Below are 20,253 nucleotides of genomic sequence, written 5' to 3' on the forward strand. Positions count from 1 at the left end.
GCGTTAGGTCGCGCTTGCCGCATGGAGACGCATGCTCGTGGGACAGGCCCTTAAAGGTACTGCTTTACAGCACCAGAGACCCGGGTCCGACCCTGACTACAGGTGCTGTCTGTGTGGAGTTTGTACGTTTTACCTGTGACTGCATGGGTTTCCTCCTGATGTTCGGGTTTCCTCCCACATTCCAAAGGCGTTCAGGTTTGTAAGTTAATTGGCCTCTGTAAATTGTCCCTAGTGTGTAGGATGTGAAACTGGGATAACATAGAACTAATGTAGGGCTGTTCGTTGGTCGGGGCGGACTCAGTGGACCGAAGGGCCTGTTTCCTTGCTGTATCTCTAAGCTAAACTAAACTAAATATTGGTACTGGTGACTTCAACAAAAAATAAATGCGATCTTCTGGGCAGATTTGAACAAATGAGGTAAGTAATGCAGAAGCACGTCCCAAATTATTTCCTGTGTTTTCCATCAGTGAGCACAACAGCAGAAGGATAGCACTCAGATAAAGTGTGACCAGTGAGTGGATGTCGGAGGGAGAACTTTCAACATCTACAGTTTTGGGACCAGACTAAATAAATCACATCTCAGCAGAGATGGGACCCATGTTGTCACTGGAAGTTTACTAAAGCTGCGGGAGAGACCGAAGTATCAACTGATTTGCCACAAAGTGTTCACATGAAGGTAGCATTGAAAAGGAAAAAGAAAGGTGCAAATGGGATTGGGAGAAATAGGTAATAACAGAACATATAATATATGTAATTTTTTTTACACAGAACCAGACAAAGAGAGAACACAATGTCTTGGTGCATTATGCAAATTCCAAACTGGTACTCCACAGGAAAGCAATTAACTACTTGAGGGTATAATGTTGTGGCACTCTCAGAAATTCAGCTAAAGCCAGAGATACAAGGAAATGCAGATGCTGGTTTACAAAAAACCACTGGAGTAACTCAGCGGGTCAGGCAGCATCCATGGAGAACATGAGTCATCTTCTCCAGCGATGCTACCTGACCCGCTGAGTTACTCCGGCACTTTGTGTCTTTCCCAGGTATAAAAGAGGCTGGAATAAGTTCCAATCAGGGGTTCAGGAAAAATAAGGAAGAGAGAAAAGGAAGATAGAAGGAAGTAGCAGAATTGACGATGGAAAATATCACAGTGCTGGAGGGAGGATGACCAAGACAGATCATAATAAGCATAATAGGCTTGCTATCAAGATTAATGACTTAGGAATAAAACGATCCAAAGCAGAGCAGGGTAGAAAATGGACTATATAACAGTGCACACAGTAGTTGTGAGAAGTTTCTATTTCCAGATTGGAGGGAAGTGTACAGAAGAAGTTCCTCAGGGCTTGATACAAGAGGTTGACATGTCAAGCTGATTTATTGAACTCAAGTACAGAGAGATACAGGTACAATGACAATATTGCTTGCAGCAGCATCACACAGAGTCAAACAACACACAAATACATCAATTATACATGTTATACAAGACAGTGAAAAGAAAGAAGACAGAACTAAAACAAGACATTGGTGCAAAATACAATTAGAAAACAAGCTCATGTTAGTGTAAGAGGGTGTCTGTAGCAGTCCGTAGCCGAGGTAGGATTAGGGTTACGTCAGCCTGTTCAAGAACCTGATGGTTGTAGGAAAGTAGCTGTTTCTGAACCTGGTGGTGTGGGACCAGGCTTCTGTATCTGATAGTTAAGGAGAGAAGAGGGCATGGCTTGGATGATGGAGACCCTTGAGGAATGTCATCTTCTTGAGGAAGCTCCTCATGTACATATTTTCGATGGTGGAGAGAACTGTGCCTGTGGTGGACCAGACTGAGTTCATTACTCTCTGCATGCTCTTGTGTTCCTATGTTTCAACCCATGGTGCAACCATTCAGGATATGTTCCACAGTGCATCTGTTGAAGATTGAGTATTTGATGACGTGCTGAATCCCTTTAAACCTCTAAGAAAGCAGCGCTGCTGACTCTCTTCATCATGATTGCATCTATGCGCCGGGCCGACAACAGGTCATCTGGGACGTTAATGCCCAGGAATTTGAAGCTACTAACTCAAACTAAAAAAAATATCTTCTTAGTGGATTCATTACGGATGTTGTACCTACACCAGGATTAACATTTTGCTGGGAAACACCTGGGAAGTCTGCAGAGGTCCATGCTTTGCCTGTTGGAGTTCCGAGGGTCCGTCAGTGCAGCGTAGAGACAGGTGGCATAGCAGAAGGTGCTCCTGAATTTGGGGAATTTTACAGGTAAAGATGGTTTAATTGCAGAAGCATTGGTGAAAGGCTTGAATAGCTGTTGCATTGAGTTGCATTTTATGCACAAATCCATGCTAAATGAGCACAGACGCACACAACAGTTGCAGCGCAGAAGGAGGCCACTTCAAAATATATTTAAAAAAACACAACAGAAAGAGTGACGCCTGTTTGGTGATGAGTAGTCGCCCAAAGAGTCGTACCTTTTTCTGGTCACCGCTGGATTTTCAACATGTTGAAAATTTTCGGCAACATGCTGCGACTATGACGGGTGCCGGCAAGTCGCCGAAAAAAATCGGGTAAGTGGGACAGGGCCCTTTAGCAGTGAAACCAAATTGCAAGCTGGATATCCGAGAAAACTGATTTTGAATCAGAGAGACTCGTAAAATTTAACATTAGCAAAATAACAAGTGACGACAATAAAAAATGACAAACCCCCTGGGCTATGTGGTTTAGACCACAAGCTTTTAAGGGAGGTATGTGAGAATACTGCAGATGTCAGCTACAATTTTCTCCTTGTTCTCTGGAATTTTTTTGAGTGGAACATTTTATATGCCATTATGTTTTGAGGAACGATAAGGAAAGTAAACCGAGGGATTGTAGCTGGTCTAGCATCTGCAGTCGAAACATCACAGGTCTATAAATAGTAATAGCACAACTGAATACCTTGAAGACGTCTACCTGATCATAAAATCTGTGTGGATTTGTATTGGTAAGGTCATGCATTCACAAACCTGTATTAATTTTTTTTAGCGATATCTACAGTTATACAGGTCATCCCCCAGGTAACGATTGGCTTCCGATTTTGTCCATTAGTCGGAAAGTACACAAAGTTTACTGGGTATTGTAAACCATAACTGCACAGTGTTGTAACACATGGCATCACAGTAGACTGATGAGGAAGAATGACTGAATATGGAGAGGAAGAGGAAAGCAGTTCGGCTATTACCAGGAACGACCGCACACGCATACGTCGCTCTTTTGAATTCAATCATATTATGGGAACTTGTTCATTTGCAGAAGTGTCCACAGATCAGGCAAACATACCCACGGATGGTCTGTACAGAACGCCATCCAGTTCACGTGTACCAAGGTACTAACTAACACAAGAGATCAGCCCTGCACCAAGCTTATTATAAAACTGCCAACACATATTTCCCCATAGGCCAGTACAGAGCTGCTTCTTCAAGAATTTATTGTATTCTTTTTGAAATTCATGTTGAATTTACTTCCACCGCCCATTCAAGTAGTACATTTTAAATGTTACACTGATGTTCGTGTCACTACTAAAGATGTGTTTAATCTCACTGATATCGTAGAATTGTACACAGCTCATCTAGAATTGGCTTGAGTGTGTTTGGTACTAAACATTTGATGCCCAAAAATGGCAAGTTTCCCACTCCTGAACACTCACATCCTTCACTGCAAAGGGAACAAAACATGGAGCAAAGGTTATCACACGGCAGCGCTCAGAAGTATTACCAACCTTGGGCGTGTTCTCTCTAGTCATTGACTGGCTGAATACAGATTCCATGAGAAAGTCAAGGGCGGCTCCTGTTTTGGTGTTCCCCCCTTTAAATGTCAGGTCTCTGATGGCCACCAACACCTCTTCAATTCTCACATAGTCAGTAAGTGCAATTGCTGTTCTAGAAGCAAGAGGTAAGGTAAGAAATATGGGTCAAACACAAACCAGTCATCTTGTTTTCTTATGGATATTAACATAATATCATTTAAAATTCCATAGTTCATAAATGTATATGTTCTTGGAGAAGAGTTAGGCCACTGGGCCCATCAGATCTACTCTGCCATTCAATCATAGCTGATCTATCTTTCCCTCTCAACCCCTTTCTCCTGCCTTCACCTCATAACCTGTTAAATGATTCTTGGCCTTTAACTGAGGGTAGAGGGTCACTTAGCAGGACATATCCTAGATTAACAAAAGGAAAGAAGGAACTAAATATCACAAGAGAGATTGAGGAACACAACTGAAATATTACAGTAGGAAGGACATCTCAATTTCAGTATGGGGAGATTGGACAGAGAGCCAAAGTCTGTTGGGCAACTAACTCCAACCATGAGAGGAATTAGAAATGAAACGATGATCGAACTAGGTTCCAGGAATGCCCTGCCAGGGGTGGCATGGGTGCAATTTAAGAGGCTTTCAGATGGGTATACAGGGAATGAAGGGCAGACAGAGGAGATTGTTTAAATTGGCATCATGCTCTAGGTGGTCATTGTGGGCTGAAGGGCCTGTTCCTGTGTTGTACTGTACTGGGTTCAGAAATCTCAGATTCCTTCCTTCCTTCGATCTATAAGCTGCTAGCACATGATAGCATAACCTGGAAAAAAAGAAAATCTTGCACTTTTATATTGCCTTTCATAACCTCAAGCCATCTCACTTTTTTTAAACTGCATTGCAGATAATGCAAGAACCAAATTCCCAAGCTCGTACAAGCAACAAGATGATTATGACTGGATCATCGGATTTAGTTGAACAAAGGCCAGGACATTGGGGAACCTTCTCTGCTGCTTCTAAGTGCACGCTTCCTGGGGTATGGAAGAGGATGCAAATAATTCTGCCGTCCCAGCCACGCAATTTATTTATTTTTATTCAGTTTTCCTCTTGAATTTACATCCACCAACTTTTCAGAAAATACCCTGTTACCACTACACTGTTGCCTCGTGTTATCAATTTACCACCGGGCATAGATTCACTCGAAAACCCTTTAAAAATTGAAATCAATCAAACCTCTCCTTTGGGAAGAGATGTATTTCTTTGTTGCAAGGAGAACAATATCTAACATATCTCGTCCTGCCTCTTCCTCTCCGCTATACTATTTCATACTCACTGCAACCTGTACCACAAAACATCCCTCTTAGTTAGCTTACCTGGGAAAGCACCTGTGGAAAATTGAAGGTGCATTTGCTGCACAAGTCGTGCGAATCTAGTGAGGGAACTTCACTACTTCAGGTCAACTAGGTGAGAGCTTAAGGGCCTGTCCCATTTAGATGTCATTTGCCCGTCACGCAGGTGGCGCGCAAAGATTTTGTGAATCCCAAAATCCTGGGGCGCCATGCGCGGCCGCGCATCACTGCCTACATCACCACGCACCATGCGCGTGTAATGCACGCCAGTGCGCGTCACGTGCGTGTCATGATGCGCGCGTTGTGATGCGTAAATTATGTAGCATAAATGACGCCCTAGTGGGACAGGCCCTTTACCCACCAATTGAGGATGAATATTCGTGAGGCATTTGGCCAGAAGTGAAAGGAAATATGGGACCTTTTAATCAACTTGATTTTAATATTGATAAATGTATTGTGATTTTATGTCCTGTAAGGTGTCCTTGGGTGTCCAGAAAGGCGCCAGCAAATAAAATGCATTATTATTATTATTATTACCTTGGAGGACGGCAGGATAAAAGAGGTTTGCAGAGATGTGGAAGGTCATATTCATGGAGGAGATTGATCAAAGGGAAGAAGATTGCTGATCTAGCTGTATGTTTGGTGAAATTATAAAAGGATGCTGGAAATGTTTGGGTTACCTGGGATGGTCACTGTAGAGTGTGACACCAAATCGGATTCCCTCTTTCCCTATCGCAACGTTCTTGAATGAAGTTATGATGCCATTGAGGAATTCTTTGATCCTCTGGATGTTTTCCTCTCCCATACTCCATGATTCATCCACCGTGAAGATTATATCAGCTGTTACTGCCGTAAGACACACTGAAACAAAATGCACAATTAAGGTTAAAGAGAATAGGCAAGTGCCCTATTCAGTTAGTGCCAGTTCAACCCTCTTTTTCATTTGAAGAGAAATTAAAGACAAATATGTAAGAAATCGTTACATTTACAAAGTGCCTTTCATGGTGACAGTATGCCTTCAAATGCTTTCAGTAGAGGGTATACTTTTGAATTATAGTCACTGTTTCAATATAGGCAACATAACAGTTTATCTGCCACATCTTGGATATTAAGACATGATGCTGTCTTTTACAACAAATGGACATAAAACATTCAATTACCACAATTTTGAAGAAATGGAGGGGAATTATGTTTGGAGTTTTCACAAACTTCAGAGGATCTGTACTCATGGGAGTTGTCATGATGGGATGTGAACTCAAGTCCTGAGCTTAATAATCAACATAGCTACCCAATAAATGTCAAGCTCTTGACTATAGGCTTAAAGTGACACATCCAGACTTTCTCAGCACTGGCTGTGCATATACTATTGCACTTGTGTCCCAAATGGCTGAGTACAAGTTCCCCAGAGCTTGTGTGAAATGGTAATTTTCACAAATAACTTGAGGCCCCAAGTCAAATATGTGCAACATCAGATATGGCGGGACGACCAAGGCACACTATTCTATGGGCCGACACTGCTTGACAAAAAGCACCTAGAGCCTTCATCTCTGCAATGTGTCACAACTGTGAAGAGTGAAATTTGAGAAAGGAAAAGGTTGAAGTAGGAAATTGTGGAAGAAGTGGGCATTGGGGATGGGGGAGGGGAGGGGAGGGGGGGGGGGGGGGGGGGTGGTGTAGATCGCTATGAAGAGAGGACGTTCGGGAGAGGATGACCAGAGATGGGTGACAGGATCACCAAGGTGAAGGAACTACAAGTCATACAAGATGCGGGGAGAGCATCTTGCCCACCCCCAAATTAGCAGCAAAGGTTTCATCTCAGATTATTGGGCTCCCTCATTATAGGTCTTAGACACTTTCCGCAACTCCTACATTTTTTCCCCGGTTTTGTGGATATCACTCAATACCTGACGTTCTAAAGATTTGACTTGGAGCTTCCAGTTATTGATAAAAATTACCGATTCTCAGGAACTCTGGGGCACCTGTACTCACACGTTCATGGAATGCTGCAGGAATACATTGCTTTATGCACACCCAGTGCAGAGGAAGTAGTCGGTCAGAAGGTGATTGCTAAGGCCTGATAACATTGGTGGCAAGAAGTATTGGGATGTGGGCATAGTCACAGAAAACGTAAACACCTATCTCGCAGCCCTGGAAAGATTGAGCTCTTTCGAAATCATTTGGTGGCCTGCAACCAAATCGAATCAGAGGTAGCCTGCAGAGGTAGCCAAGCATTCATGAGCTTCAGTGATCAGGAGAAAGTGGCACAAAACACAAGCACTGCTCGGTATTTGAAGTCACTGCGCTTGCTCAACGACAGAGAGCACCTTGGAGCCAAACATCAGGAAAGTGTGGCAAGCACAGCAGATCACGCTGAACCTCAGGAATTTTAACCAAAAAAACAAACAAAAAATCTCGTACACAAAAAACATGGAAAATGCAATGAATTTGTAAAGTTTGATATCATATTTACAGTGCAGTTTCCTATCAGTAGATGGCACTGACTAGCCTTGCAAATAAAGAAGAACATCAAACTCTTTTCCAAAGGGATAATTGCAGATGGTCAAATGGCCATTCCGGGTAAGAGCACAAAATCTCTACCGGGAAAACTGCATGAAGCCATAAACATCAATATTCTGTTTTAGTGTTCATCGAGTTTCATTCTAGGTGTATCTCCACTGATACACTCAACTAAGGCCTAAGAAGTCCACATCAGTCACTAATCTCTGAGTAAAGGACATTATCCTGAATTCTGTATTGGATTTATCAGTGACTGGTTAGGATTCATGATTCCTTAATTTGGATTCATCCATGATTGGAAATGTAGTCTCCACATCAATTCTATTGAACCCTTCCAAACTTTAAGGATTTATATTTGGTCATTACATCTATTGTTTCCCGATATTTCCAGCTGTTCAGCTATTCATAGTTGTAACCTCTCAAAGTTATAACCTCAAGAGGTTATAACTTAATGAATAGCTGAACAGCTGGATAAATCTGTTAATGCAGAAATTTCTAAACGTTGATGTATTGAACCAACCAACCAGTCTTCTGTCATTTGGTGTTAAAATGTGTCATTGGTATTCTCACCATGCCTAACCCAACAGTTCCCAAAATTGGACAAAACACAATGCTGGGGTAACTCAAAGGGGTTAGGCAACATCTCTGGAGGGAATGGATAGCGATGTTTGGGTTGGGACCCTTCTTCAGGCTGATTGCAGTTGAGGGGAAAAACTGGAAAAGAGAGGTTGGGATGGAACAAAGCCTGGCAAATGATAGGTGGATACAGGTGAGTGGGGTTCCTAAATTTGGGTTGTGGGACCCTTTTGGGTAGGTTGCACATCACAGATTTCAAGGGCCATTCAAGGGTTTGATATTACTGAGGTAATTTAGTTGCTATGTTCACCAACATATGAAAAATAAATTCTGCCACCTCGTCATCTTAGATGCTAGCAGTTAAAACATAGAAAATAGGTGCAGGAGTAGACCAGTCGGCCTTTAGAGCCAGCACCGCCATTCAATATGATCATGGCTGATCATCCAAAATCACTACCACGTTCCTGCTTTCTCCCCATATCCCTTGATTCCGTTAGCTTTAAGAGCTATCTCTAACTCTCATGCAAATCTATGCAAGTTCATGCAAATCCCCCCCCAAAAGCCTTAAATGTCTTAAAAAGAGAGGCTTGTGTCATCATCAAGCATTCATGGGGCAGGTGTGGGGGAGTGGGAGGGGCAGGAGGGTGTGGAGAGGGAGGAGTGTTGAATATATATAATCCACTGTATGTGACTAAATGGGGCTGTCATTCATGAAGGTTGGGGAACCACGACATAGTTTAGCAGCCAATTATTGAAAATTGATCATTACCAAGTTGCTTAGGAAGGAACTGCAGACGCTGGTGAAACCGAAGATAGGCACAGAAAGCTGGAGTGACTCAGCGGGACAGGCAGCATCTCTGGAGAGAAGGAATGGGCGACGTTTCGGTCTCTACCCGTAACGTCAACCATCCCTTCTCTCCAGAGATGCTGCCCGTCCCGCTGAGCCACTCCAGCATTTTATGTCTATTATCAAGTTGCTTCTTGTGCTGTGTTTACATTATTTGCTCTATTTCCTGAAGCTTCAGAAGTATTTAATTGGTCATAAAATATTTTGGGACAGCCGAGGGTCACGGAAGATACAACATAAACGGCAGTTCTTTTATTCCCTCTTTACTACTTATGTTTGCCATAAAATAGCTACGAAATAGCTATGTCAGTTCATTATCCTGAACTGACATATGACAACCGCCCGCGTTGGAAAAAGCAAACCTCTGACAAGCAGAAATTCTGCATGTGAGAGTTGTATTAATGTTAAAGAAGCAGATGTTTACTCTGATTTCCAACATGTGGGTACTTGAAAGATTCAATGAAAAACTGGACTGTGACCAGTACTGAACTGCGAAAAGCAGCCAGCATTCAGTAAATATGTCTCGCATTTATAGGTTGGTAGGCTAATTGGCTTGGTATAAGTGAACATTTTCTCAGTGGGTGTAGGATAGTATTAATGTGCAGGGATCGCTGGTCGGTGCAGACTCGGTGGGCTGAAGGGCCTGTTTCCGCACTGTATCTCTAAATTAAACAAAAAAACTAAAAGGAATAGGTGACGTTTCGGGTCGAGAACTGCTGAAGAAGGGTCTTGACCCATAACGTCACCGATTCCATTTCTCCAGAGATGCTCCCTGACCTAATTTTGCAATTATGGGGTTATTTGATACTGTCAAAGTAAAAATATTATTTTCCAATGGCCAATGTGGGCTAGATACAGTACAACTTGGTGCACAGTCAAGAAATAAAGGCAGACATGCATTTATTTAGCACATTTGACACTCTCTGGACATCCCAAAGCTTTTGTTTCAACTTAAAATAAATACTTACAATGGTAATTATGGTCACTGTTGTGACATAGAAAATATGACAGCTGATTTGCAAGCAGCAAGCTCCTCAAACAATAATGTTAGTATTAGTTTTAAAGATACAGCATGGAAACAGGCCCTTTGGCCAACTGAGTCCATGCCGACCATCGATCACCTGTTCGCACTAGTTCTCTGTTATTCCACTTTCTCATCCACTCCCTACACACTAATAGCCCTGTCCCACGGTACGAGTTCATTCCAAGAGCTCTCCCGAGTTTAAAAAAAAATCAAACTCGTGGTAAGCACGGAGAATGAACGTAGTGGGTACATCGGAGCTCGGGGACGTCTCTTAGCGGCTCGGAACGCTAACGGCAGGTACTCGGGAAGACTCGCTAACGGCAGGTAAGCTCGGGAAGACTCAAGAAGATTTTTCAACATGTTGAAAAATGTCCACGAGAGCCCCAAGCACCGACGAGCGGCCATTACCGTAAATCTCCGAGTTCGAATCAGGGCAAACTCGGGAGAACTCTTCGAATGAACTCGTACAGTGGGACAGGGCTTTAAGGGCAATGTTATTGAGGCCAAATGTGACCTAGATCATCTGCTAAATTGAAGTACACTTGTAGCCTGACCACTAAAGCCGCTTTTAGCTGGAGCTAACCCCAGGTGTAAATTTTTGCAGCTAGAACAACATCCAGTGGCCCTTTCAGTTAGACACAGAAAGCACTGCCAAAGGGAATTGCTTTGACAGCTGGTTCAACCGCACCCTCAGGATGATCAGCTGTCAAGGAGTTGAATGTTTGCGATTGTCTTTGATCTTAACAAATGTCAAGTACACTCAACTCCTAAATATAGATATTATTTTGTAAGTATAAGAAATGAAAACATTAATGGGCCTGTCCCACTTAGGCGACTGCAGGAGACTATGCAGTCGCCACATGGTCACCACATGTTCGCGTGTGGTAGCCGGGGAGTCGCCTTCACGGTCGTGAGGAGTTCCCACATTCTGGGAACTAGTCGCGACCTCATTATGGTCGCCGTGAATTTTTCAACATGTTGAAATCGTCATAATTTCCTTTGTGGTTCAAAATATTTCAAAATATAAGTGAGCTTAAGATTATAAAAAAGGATGTTAAATATTTATGAAATTTCAGTTTCTATCTTAGTCGTATTTATATGTCCTTATCCGCATTTAGCACCACATATAATGTCTAAAACGTAAACTAATAATTGTGCAATTTGCTTTAGTATATGCGGTCTGTGGTCATTATATGACTGGCTGCTCAGCTGGTTTGGAGATGCCAAAGCTTCTGAGTAATAGGAATTATCCTGAACTGACATATGACAACCTCCCGCGTTGGAAAAAGCAAACCTCTGACAAATTGTGGATATATGGATTTTCCGTCTTCAAGTGTTGGGCTATTATCTCTTGACATTAGCTCCCTGGTTAAAGGATGCACCTTTCGTGATGCCTCAAGTGCAGGAAATGTCCCAGCTACAGCGGGTTGAACTCTGCATTTTGTGGCTGGAGTCAGCTGGAATCCCCCTGGAGGTCAAAGCCAATTTAACGGAGCAATGCTGCTTTTGTGGGATTGAGAACTCTGCGGATAACACGTTAAGAAAGGCATGTAGGTGGGTGCAGGCAAAGAGGCTGCATTTCAAGAAGAAGTCCTGATTCAAGTTGCACTAGCTCAATCTCCAACAGATTTCAATTTTGGTTACTGTTGCTTGATGGCTTCTCAGAAAATGAAATCGGAAAGTGAACTGGCAACTTGAGAAAATACCCGTCAAACTACAGTGCAGGTGTTGCTCAGGAATTAAAAAACACAATCCATCAACCCTTAACTTTAGTTCTTCACTAAGAGCGTGTTCATCAGGATTGTTTGTTATTATGTTTAAGAAGGAACTGCAGATGCTGGAAAATGTAAGGTACGCAAAAAAGCTGGAGAAACGTTGCCTATTTCCTTCGCTCCATAGATGCTGCTGCACCCGCTGAGTTTCTCCAGCTTTTTTGTGTACCTTTGATTGTTATTATCTTGTGTTTAAACCCCGTGTCTAGTTGCAGAATATGCTATACCAACTTCCAGCTTCTTCAAGAAACATTCCAAAAGATGTCCCACATTTTCGGCAGACCTTCCTACACGGTTTTGGTGTTGCTTTCTCTTTGGTGCGTGCTAACATTATGAAAAGGTCTCAAATGGCAGTTTCCATATCTCTGCTCCAAGCTTCTCTACTACATCATGCCTTCATCTTTCTACTCCACACTCCACATCAGGAGCACATTTGTACTCTGCGAGTTCATTCAGTAACCACATTCTGCCCTATTGTTGGTCAGGTCCAAACCTGATTCTCCAGTACCCAATAGTTATCTTGCTCCTCATCATCTCTCCTCTGCAATAAAAGAACATCTGTTCTGCAATGAAATTCCTGATCGATATTTTCAAGGAAGATCATTCGCATTTTGAAGAATTGATCAAATTGGTGTGTATATCAATAATCAGTATGAATTATTTCAATACAGAAGGAGGCTATTTGGCCCATTGTGCCCATGTTGGCTGCCATCGAGCCCACATGACCCCCTCTTTAGTTCTGTACAACCTGCTCATTCATGCATGCCCATCAATTCCATTAATATTCTTTTACCACTATATTCTTTTAACTCTTTTAAGGGTTAATTATTTCAGATGTCATTAACCTACCACTCGTTTTTGGACTCGGGATGAAACCAAAGAATGCTGTGAAAACCTATATGATCACAAAAATAAAGTGTAGATCCCACACAAAGACCATGTGAGGACAGGATTGAATGGAGATGTTGGAAGCTGTGAAGCAGCATCATTGATTACTTGGAAGGAACTGCAGATGCTGGTTTACACTGAAGATAGACACAAAATGCAGGAGTAAATCAGTGGGACAGGCAGCGTCTCTGGAGAGAAGGAACGCTTCTACCCAGAGATGCCGCTTGTCCCGCTGTTACTCCAGCATTTTGTGTCTATCATTAATTGCTGCCCGCCTTTCCGCTTTTAATTGTACTTTCTTCCATTCCTCTTGAATTCATTTTCTGAGGGGAACCATTCCTGCTAGGGCAACTCCTGGTAGCTTCAATTGCCCTCCAGTATGCTGCTAATGAATGGCCATTTCACTATGAACCAAGACAGTGAACGCTGGGGGGATTATTTGATTGAATGATATAATGGGTTCCAACCCTCAAAATTAATTACATCTGAGATGGCGGCAAGTTTCAATATTTTGCATATGTGCAATTAAAAGATAAAACATAAGACCTAACAAAGGGATATTTGAGATGAAATGGGTTTAAACAAGTGGCAAGGGAAGTAATTTGGAGGTTTACCAATCCCTCCCACCAACTCCTACACTTTCCAGCAGCTGCAAGTGCAAACGTCACGCTCACAAGAGCATTATGTTTCAACTCTTCATTCATATAGTGCATTTCAGGGCCTCTGAACAGATTAAAAATGAAACACTTTAAATGGACTACACTTCATTCCTGTACTCCCAGAAGTGAGATTTTCATTGTGCGTTAAGGAAATGTTCTCAAGTTGAAAGTGAGCCACATTTCAGTAGTAGAGTAAGGAGAAATTTAAGCCTTTCTACACTTAAGCTAGGAATTCCTCACATTCATCTTGGACACCAGAAATAGGAACTGTGTTTCAATTCTCGGCCATTGGATTTCGTGCAGAAAAAAATGACCTGGAATGTAAGTACACATCATTCAAGTTTATCGTTTTTTAAGTGCTAAATTATCTTTCGAGCAGAGTGTATGTGAGATGTTAGTGCCAGATCCAGCTCCAGCAGATGTTGTCTTATTGCACTGCATATGAAGGTATTGGCCATGATTGCCCATTATGTGTTGAGCAGTTACTCTCGATCTAAACATTCAGAGCCACCATCTGTCAACCTCTGCAGTTATGATATGCCCGAGAATTAAAATATTTATGCATTTTTAAACATCCTTCTCCCTTGTTCAAAGCAGTTGCTCTTATCTATGTGATATTTTATTATTTCCTTCAAGGATTTGCAAAATATTTTTCATTGAAGTACTATCCTGCTGTTATACAGCCAATCGCAACATCCATTTTATTTTACAAACAGCAAACTCGATGAATGACCAGATACCCTGGGAATAATTGCAACCTAACTGGTTGATAAACCCACAGGATTGTGTACAACGCTGGTACAGGTCCACAACCGATTTTCCGGCAACCATGGTGGCACCGGGCGGCACGGTTACTCCCTTACGGAGCTTGCAGCACCAGAGACCCGGGTTCAATCCCGACTATGGGTGCTGTCCATACGGAGTTCGTACAGTCTCCGTATGACCGCTTGAGTTTTCTCCGAGATCTTTGGTTTGCTCCCACACTCCAAAGATGTACAGGTTTGTAGGTTAATTGGCTTGGTGTAAGTGTTAATTGTCACTAATGTGTGCAAGATAGTGCGGACTCAGTGGGCCGAAGGGCCTCTTTCCACGCTGTATCTCTAAACTAAACTAAACATTGTTTCCAGTGCCTTTATGGAGTATCCGTTTTGCTTGACCGACAGAGGTCAGGGCCTCTGATAGGAGTCGAATAGTACCAGAACGGTCCACCTAGGCCGCAGTGGGGTCGAGATACCTGCCCGCAAAGTCAACCTCAGAAGTAAACTATGGGTACGGATCTGTCGACTCTGACTGGGCTAGTATTCCAGAGATCCGGCTGTATAACTATGTGACTCCACCTATAACTCTATGAATTTAACATTCTCTGCTCTTAACGTTCCTGTTAACCGTTTGGTTCTCAGAGTCTGCCTGCTCTGTAGCTGTGAGCAAGCTCCCATCAGGTGAGCCTTAATAGTCAACTACCAGCTCATATCATGCTTCATTTGGAAGAAAGACAGCATCGGTGCAGGACAAATGAGACATGATTGTTGCCAGGAAGCCAGATTCATCACTGCGTGATCTTATAATGATACTGAAGGAGGCCATTTGGCCAATTGGATCCTTGTCAGTTCTTTAGGATGCAGTCACATCAGTTCACCCCCCTCCTCCTCCCCAGCAGCGACATTCTCTCTCCCCACGTCCAATTCTCCTTTGTTTCTATTTACAAAAGCAAGGATGTTGTTCTGGAACCATTCAATCGGATTACCTATCTCCTTCCCGATTGTTACATGGGTGAACTTTGGCAGTGCTGCCTTGACCGACCAATTACCCTACCAACTCGCATGTCTTTGGAGTGTGGGAGGAATGCAGAAACCCACACAGTCACAGGGCTAAGGTGGAAAGTCTACACAGACAGGGCACAAAATCAGAAATGAACCTGAGTCTCTTGCACTATGGGGCAGTGGTTCTACAAGGTGTAGCATTGTGCCACTTTTATTAGTGTGCATTCAAACTCTATCCATCAGATTGGATGTTCAGCTGGTCGTTCTGTGCCTGATAAACTGGCAAAGGGCCATCAAATTTCTAGCCTGATGCCTTGATATTATGGCTCCTTTACTTCCAAAGTTCCATACTAATATTACTTTTTTGGAACAACTCAAGAAGCATTTCCCATTATAATTTCTACTTTGATATTACTGCATTCCTATTTTTCAGTAATTCACAAAGTATTTCTTTTAACCTCTTTCTTGTCTGAATAAATGTTACCATTTCCTAAAATGGCAGGGTTCTTGTAAATAATATCCAGATGACTCTTTGAATACCTGTTCAAACCCAGGCCAGATGTTTGGGGCCCCCACCAGCTCACATGTTACACACCTGTCTTCATCAATGCTGACTCAGCTAGAGAGAATGAGTGGCATAAAACATGAGCACATTCAAGGAAATGCTTTAACTCTCTCTCGTGTCTCCTTGTTTCTCTCCCACATAGTAAATCTTTCCATAGCTCTGTCTTGGTTTCATTTACGTTCTGCCTTACTTGTTCCTCTCTCTCTGCAAGGCAAACATACCTCCTCTAAATGCAAAGGATTCAAGTGAAGGTGTCCACTGACTATTCACTAGATTGATTCCTGTGACTTCTGTTCTTCTTAAGACATTGTAGAAGGTCCTTTCAGCCCATTGAGTTTATGCTGTCCCACCGAACAATCCAATTTCCCACTCATTTTCCCTGCAACCTATTTCACCCTGCATTCCAATAAGGTTCTCCTAGATTCTCCCACTCAACAATATAATCAGGGACAATTTACAGTGGCCAACGAACTTCACAGCCTGCATGCTTTTGGGATGTGAATGGAAACTGGAGCACCCAGGGAAAATCGAGAGAACATAAACCACAGAAAGCACCAGAAGTCCGTATTGAATCTGGCCTGTTGGTGATGTGAAGCAGCAATTCTACTAATTGCACCACTGGTGTGTTTATGTTCTGAGGGAACAATAGGCAAACCAATGTTGTTTTGAAAAAAAAGAGGTGACATTTCAGGTTGGGACTCTCCTTCTGAAGAAGGACCCTGACCTGAAACATTGCCTGTCCATTTCCTCCACAGATGCTGCCTGACTGGCTGAGTTCCTCCAACACATTGTGTTTGGCTCAAGATTCCAGCAGCTGCAGTTCCTTTTATCTCCATTCCAGTGTACTGCATGATATTCCTGGAATACATTTGCAAAGGACTAAATCTCATAATTTAATTTACTACAATTTGTTTTCTTTATTATGTGTAATTTGACATTCCCCTGCATTATGGGAGCAACTACATTTCAAAATAACTTAATTGGTTTTAAACTGCTTTAGTGATGCCCTTGGTTGCTCAGTCGGTATGTCTTTCAGATGTCTTTCCTTCTTTGTATGTTTTCCCAGTCTTTTACTCTTCAGATTATTTCTCTACATCATTATTTCCCCTCTGCAGTTCCCTGTACCATTTTCCTACCCTGCACTCAAAAAATGGGAACTAAGCGAAAGTTTCAAAAAGCAGAAACCTGATTTTTTTTAACTGCCATGCTATTCCTTCGCTCCATAGATGCTGCTGCACCCGCTGAGTTTCTCCAGCACTTTTGTCTACATGCTTTTTAGTACAAAGCCACACCAGGGTTTAAATGAAAAAAAATGGTGAATCAAATTATAATAGAGTTGGTAGTGGGTTAAATGTTAATAGTCCAGATATGGGAGTTAAAAGTCGAAAGACCTGAGGCCTGTTTCATTATGTGCTGTTTTCAGGCAACTGAATCATCCTACCACAACCAGAGAGCAGTGCCGAACAACTATCTCCCTCATTGGTAACCCTCGGACTAACCTTGATTGGACTTTGCTGGCTTTACCTTGCACTAAACATTATTCCCTTATCATGTATCTATGTATACACTGTAAACGGCTCGATTGTAATCATGTATTGTCTTTCTGCTGACTCGATAGCACGCAACAAAAACTTTTCATTGTACTTCGGTACACGTGACAATGAACTTAACTGCAATAAACTGTACCGGTAATGTACAGAGTTGTAAGGAGAGCAGGTGATGGGATATGTTGTTTAAGAAGGAACTGCAGATGCTGGAAAATCGAAGGTACACAAAAATGCTGGAGAAACTGAGCGGGTGCAGCAGCATCTATGGAGCGAAGGAGATAGGCAACGTTTCGGGCCGAAACCCTTCTTCAGATCATTGATGGGATATGTTCATTTGCAGACAATTGCACAAATTACTAAGTATGCATCAGTATGATTATTGAGGAGGCAAACTAGAATTATGAAACAATGTGCTTCTTCATCCAGACTTTGGCGATCATAAGATATAACAATACTACTGAGCGATATTGCTCCTCGAGTATGTTCCAGCCGTCAATAAAATGACCCTATCATCCCACCAGCCTTTGCAACCAACACATCATTTTACTTCGGAGTCACGTGAGTGACTACGTGAAGAAGCCCGCCAGGCGCATGCGTGTCATTGCGCTACACGCATTGCAAATCGTCATTGTCGGGAGGAAGGACGTTCCTCCCGAACGGCAGGGTTTCGAACCTGCAACAGTAAGGTAAGGGAACATCGTTCTATACTTACCTTTTTTCTACAGAAGGCTGTGAAAGCTGGCGGGGGATGAGTCTGCAAGCAGCAGGCAGCCAGCAACGGCCGGTGGCACGACAGTCTCCCTTAGCGGGAGTCCGTGCGAATTCAGCTCCGGTAGAGAACGCCGACAAGGGAGCCTCCGGAGCCGTCAGTCCGACAAACTCGGACAACAGCCCCAAGGACCTACGCTACAGGGGTCTGTGGGCTGCGGAAATCACAGCGGGAGGAAGGACGTTCCTCCCGAACGGCAGGTTGAGAACCAGCAACAACAGGTAAGAAATTTCCTTATCTTTTTCTTGATTGCAGGAAGGCTCCCGAGCTGCCGCTGAACAGCAGCAGGCAGCCAGCAACGAACGTCGGCACCACTATCTCCCATAACGGGAGCGAGTGCCAAACTTCACCCCAGACGGGTGGAGGAAATCGGAGCCAACAACCCACAAAGACAGTGGGTTGTATTTGTGCTCTGTCCCCTTTTTAATATTAGGGGACAAAAGGAGATTGCGCTCCTACCGTGGCTAAGCCAGGTGGAGTAAGCGCAACAGGGGACTACAGCTGTGGCCGGAGTCGGCTCCCGTAATGGGAATAGCTGTGCCCGACTTTCGCTCCCGCACCGGGCCGGGTGGGAGAGGGAGCAAAACTAATGTTTCCCCGCGCTAGGCCTGTACAGGAGAGGAAGCTGGACAAAGGAGTGTCCACAGTGCTGCTAGTGAAGCTGGCTGGGGAAGACAGCAGAGTCGCAGGCAGCCGGCAGCAGCAGCCAAAGGCACGTTTATCTCCCGTTATAAGGAGAGCAGTGCTGACTTTGGTCCCGCGCGGGCCAGAACACCACGGCCGGGCGGGAGACCATTCAAATGGGGCCGTTGACTTTGACAGTCATTAACGGCAGCAGACGGGTTAGAATGACGCTCACCTGTAGCAATGGACCTGCAGGTAAGAGCTGCGTTTTTTTTTTTTGCATTTCTATGCTGATTGCAGGTGCAGAAAAAACGGGCTGCGACAAAGCTGGTGGCTAGATGGAATCAGCTGTGCACAGATGTCCTCCACACCGGCCATATCCACGCCCGAGAGCACTGGAGCGGGAAGAAGCGGTGTATGGAGCTTTGCTCCAACGTGACAGAATCCGGGACATGGAGTCGGGTCACTGTGGGCCCTATGATAACCCACAGCAGTACCTCTTTGAGGGCTGCACAGTGCTTCTACCTCATCAGAGGGAAACACTGCGGGTCAGTTCTGGGCTGACCTGGAAGAGGGGTCCGCAGAAGAAAGTGTGCAGGGGGTGCAGGAACGAGAGAACCTACTGGAACCTAGCACCCCCACGCACCCACCAGCAAAACTGGTGAAAGCGCGAAGGACCGGTACTCAAAAACATGAGTCTTTTAGGCCATGGCCCAGACCAGCCTTCTCGGAAGATGCGGGACCTCCAACGCCAACCAAACCGTAAATCCAGACCCCAGCGCTACAACAAAAAAGCTATTTGGGGAACTGGGATTCATTTTATCCAGTTAAATCTAAACTAACGTCTCCCACTACTATGGACTACCTGGGGTTTCACCATTGACTCAGTTCACATGTCGGTGACTCTGCCTAAGGGAAAGGCTACAGATTTAATAGAGGCTTATAAAAACCTCACTGACATCAGCAAACCATCCATCAGATTGGTAGCCAAAGTAATTGGCATAATGATGGCTGCCTTTCCAGCCACACAATTTGGACCTCTACATTACCAAAACATACAGAGAGCAAAAAACAAGCACTCTAAATGATGCAGGTCACTTTGACAGATCTGTGAAACTACCAATCAGGCTAAAATGGAACTAAAATGGTGGATAGATAACTCTGGCCTTGTTCCTATCCAAGCATTGTCAGTAACCTTTTCCATGGTACTACAAACTGATGCCAGTACAATTGGTGCAGAGCCACCAATACCAATACCACCGTGGTAGCATACATTAACCACAGGGTGGAAACAAATCGACATCATGTGACAATCTGGCCATACAAATTGGCAATGGTGTCTCCAGAAAGATATTTGGATATCAACCACTTATCTACCAGGAAGACTAAATTCAGTGGCAGACACCAGGTCCCAGTTATCAAGTTATGTTACACAGGAACCAGACCCTGGGGCAGCGGCGACAGATGAATTTTTCGCTGCATTGGAGGGGAGGGGAAATTGTTTATTTATGCATTCCCTCCATTCCTGCCTCATCAGTCGGGTATTAAGGAAATACAACAGACTCTGCATCTGGAATTGGTAG

At 43.6% G+C, this 20,253-nt stretch overlaps 1 protein-coding gene across 2 annotated transcripts in view; it reads right to left on the reverse strand.

Annotated features, from left to right (window-relative positions):
- The window catches only part of LOC116985343 (collagen alpha-1(VII) chain-like), a 278,255-nt gene that overhangs the window by 240,852 nt on the left and 17,150 nt on the right, over positions 1 to 20,253 (reverse strand). For both annotated transcript variants that reach the window (XM_033040083.1, XM_033040084.1), the window contains exons 3-4: positions 5,803 to 5,983; positions 3,744 to 3,903 (exon numbers count right to left, since the gene is read on the reverse strand). In XM_033040083.1, coding sequence (XP_032895974.1) covers positions 3,744 to 3,903; positions 5,803 to 5,983 — 341 coding nt within the window. The remainder of the gene's footprint in view (positions 1 to 3,743; positions 3,904 to 5,802; positions 5,984 to 20,253) is intronic.

The sequence above is a fragment of the Amblyraja radiata genome, chromosome 21 (assembly GCF_010909765.2).
Source record: "Amblyraja radiata isolate CabotCenter1 chromosome 21, sAmbRad1.1.pri, whole genome shotgun sequence".
NCBI lineage: Eukaryota > Metazoa > Chordata > Chondrichthyes > Rajiformes > Rajidae > Amblyraja > Amblyraja radiata.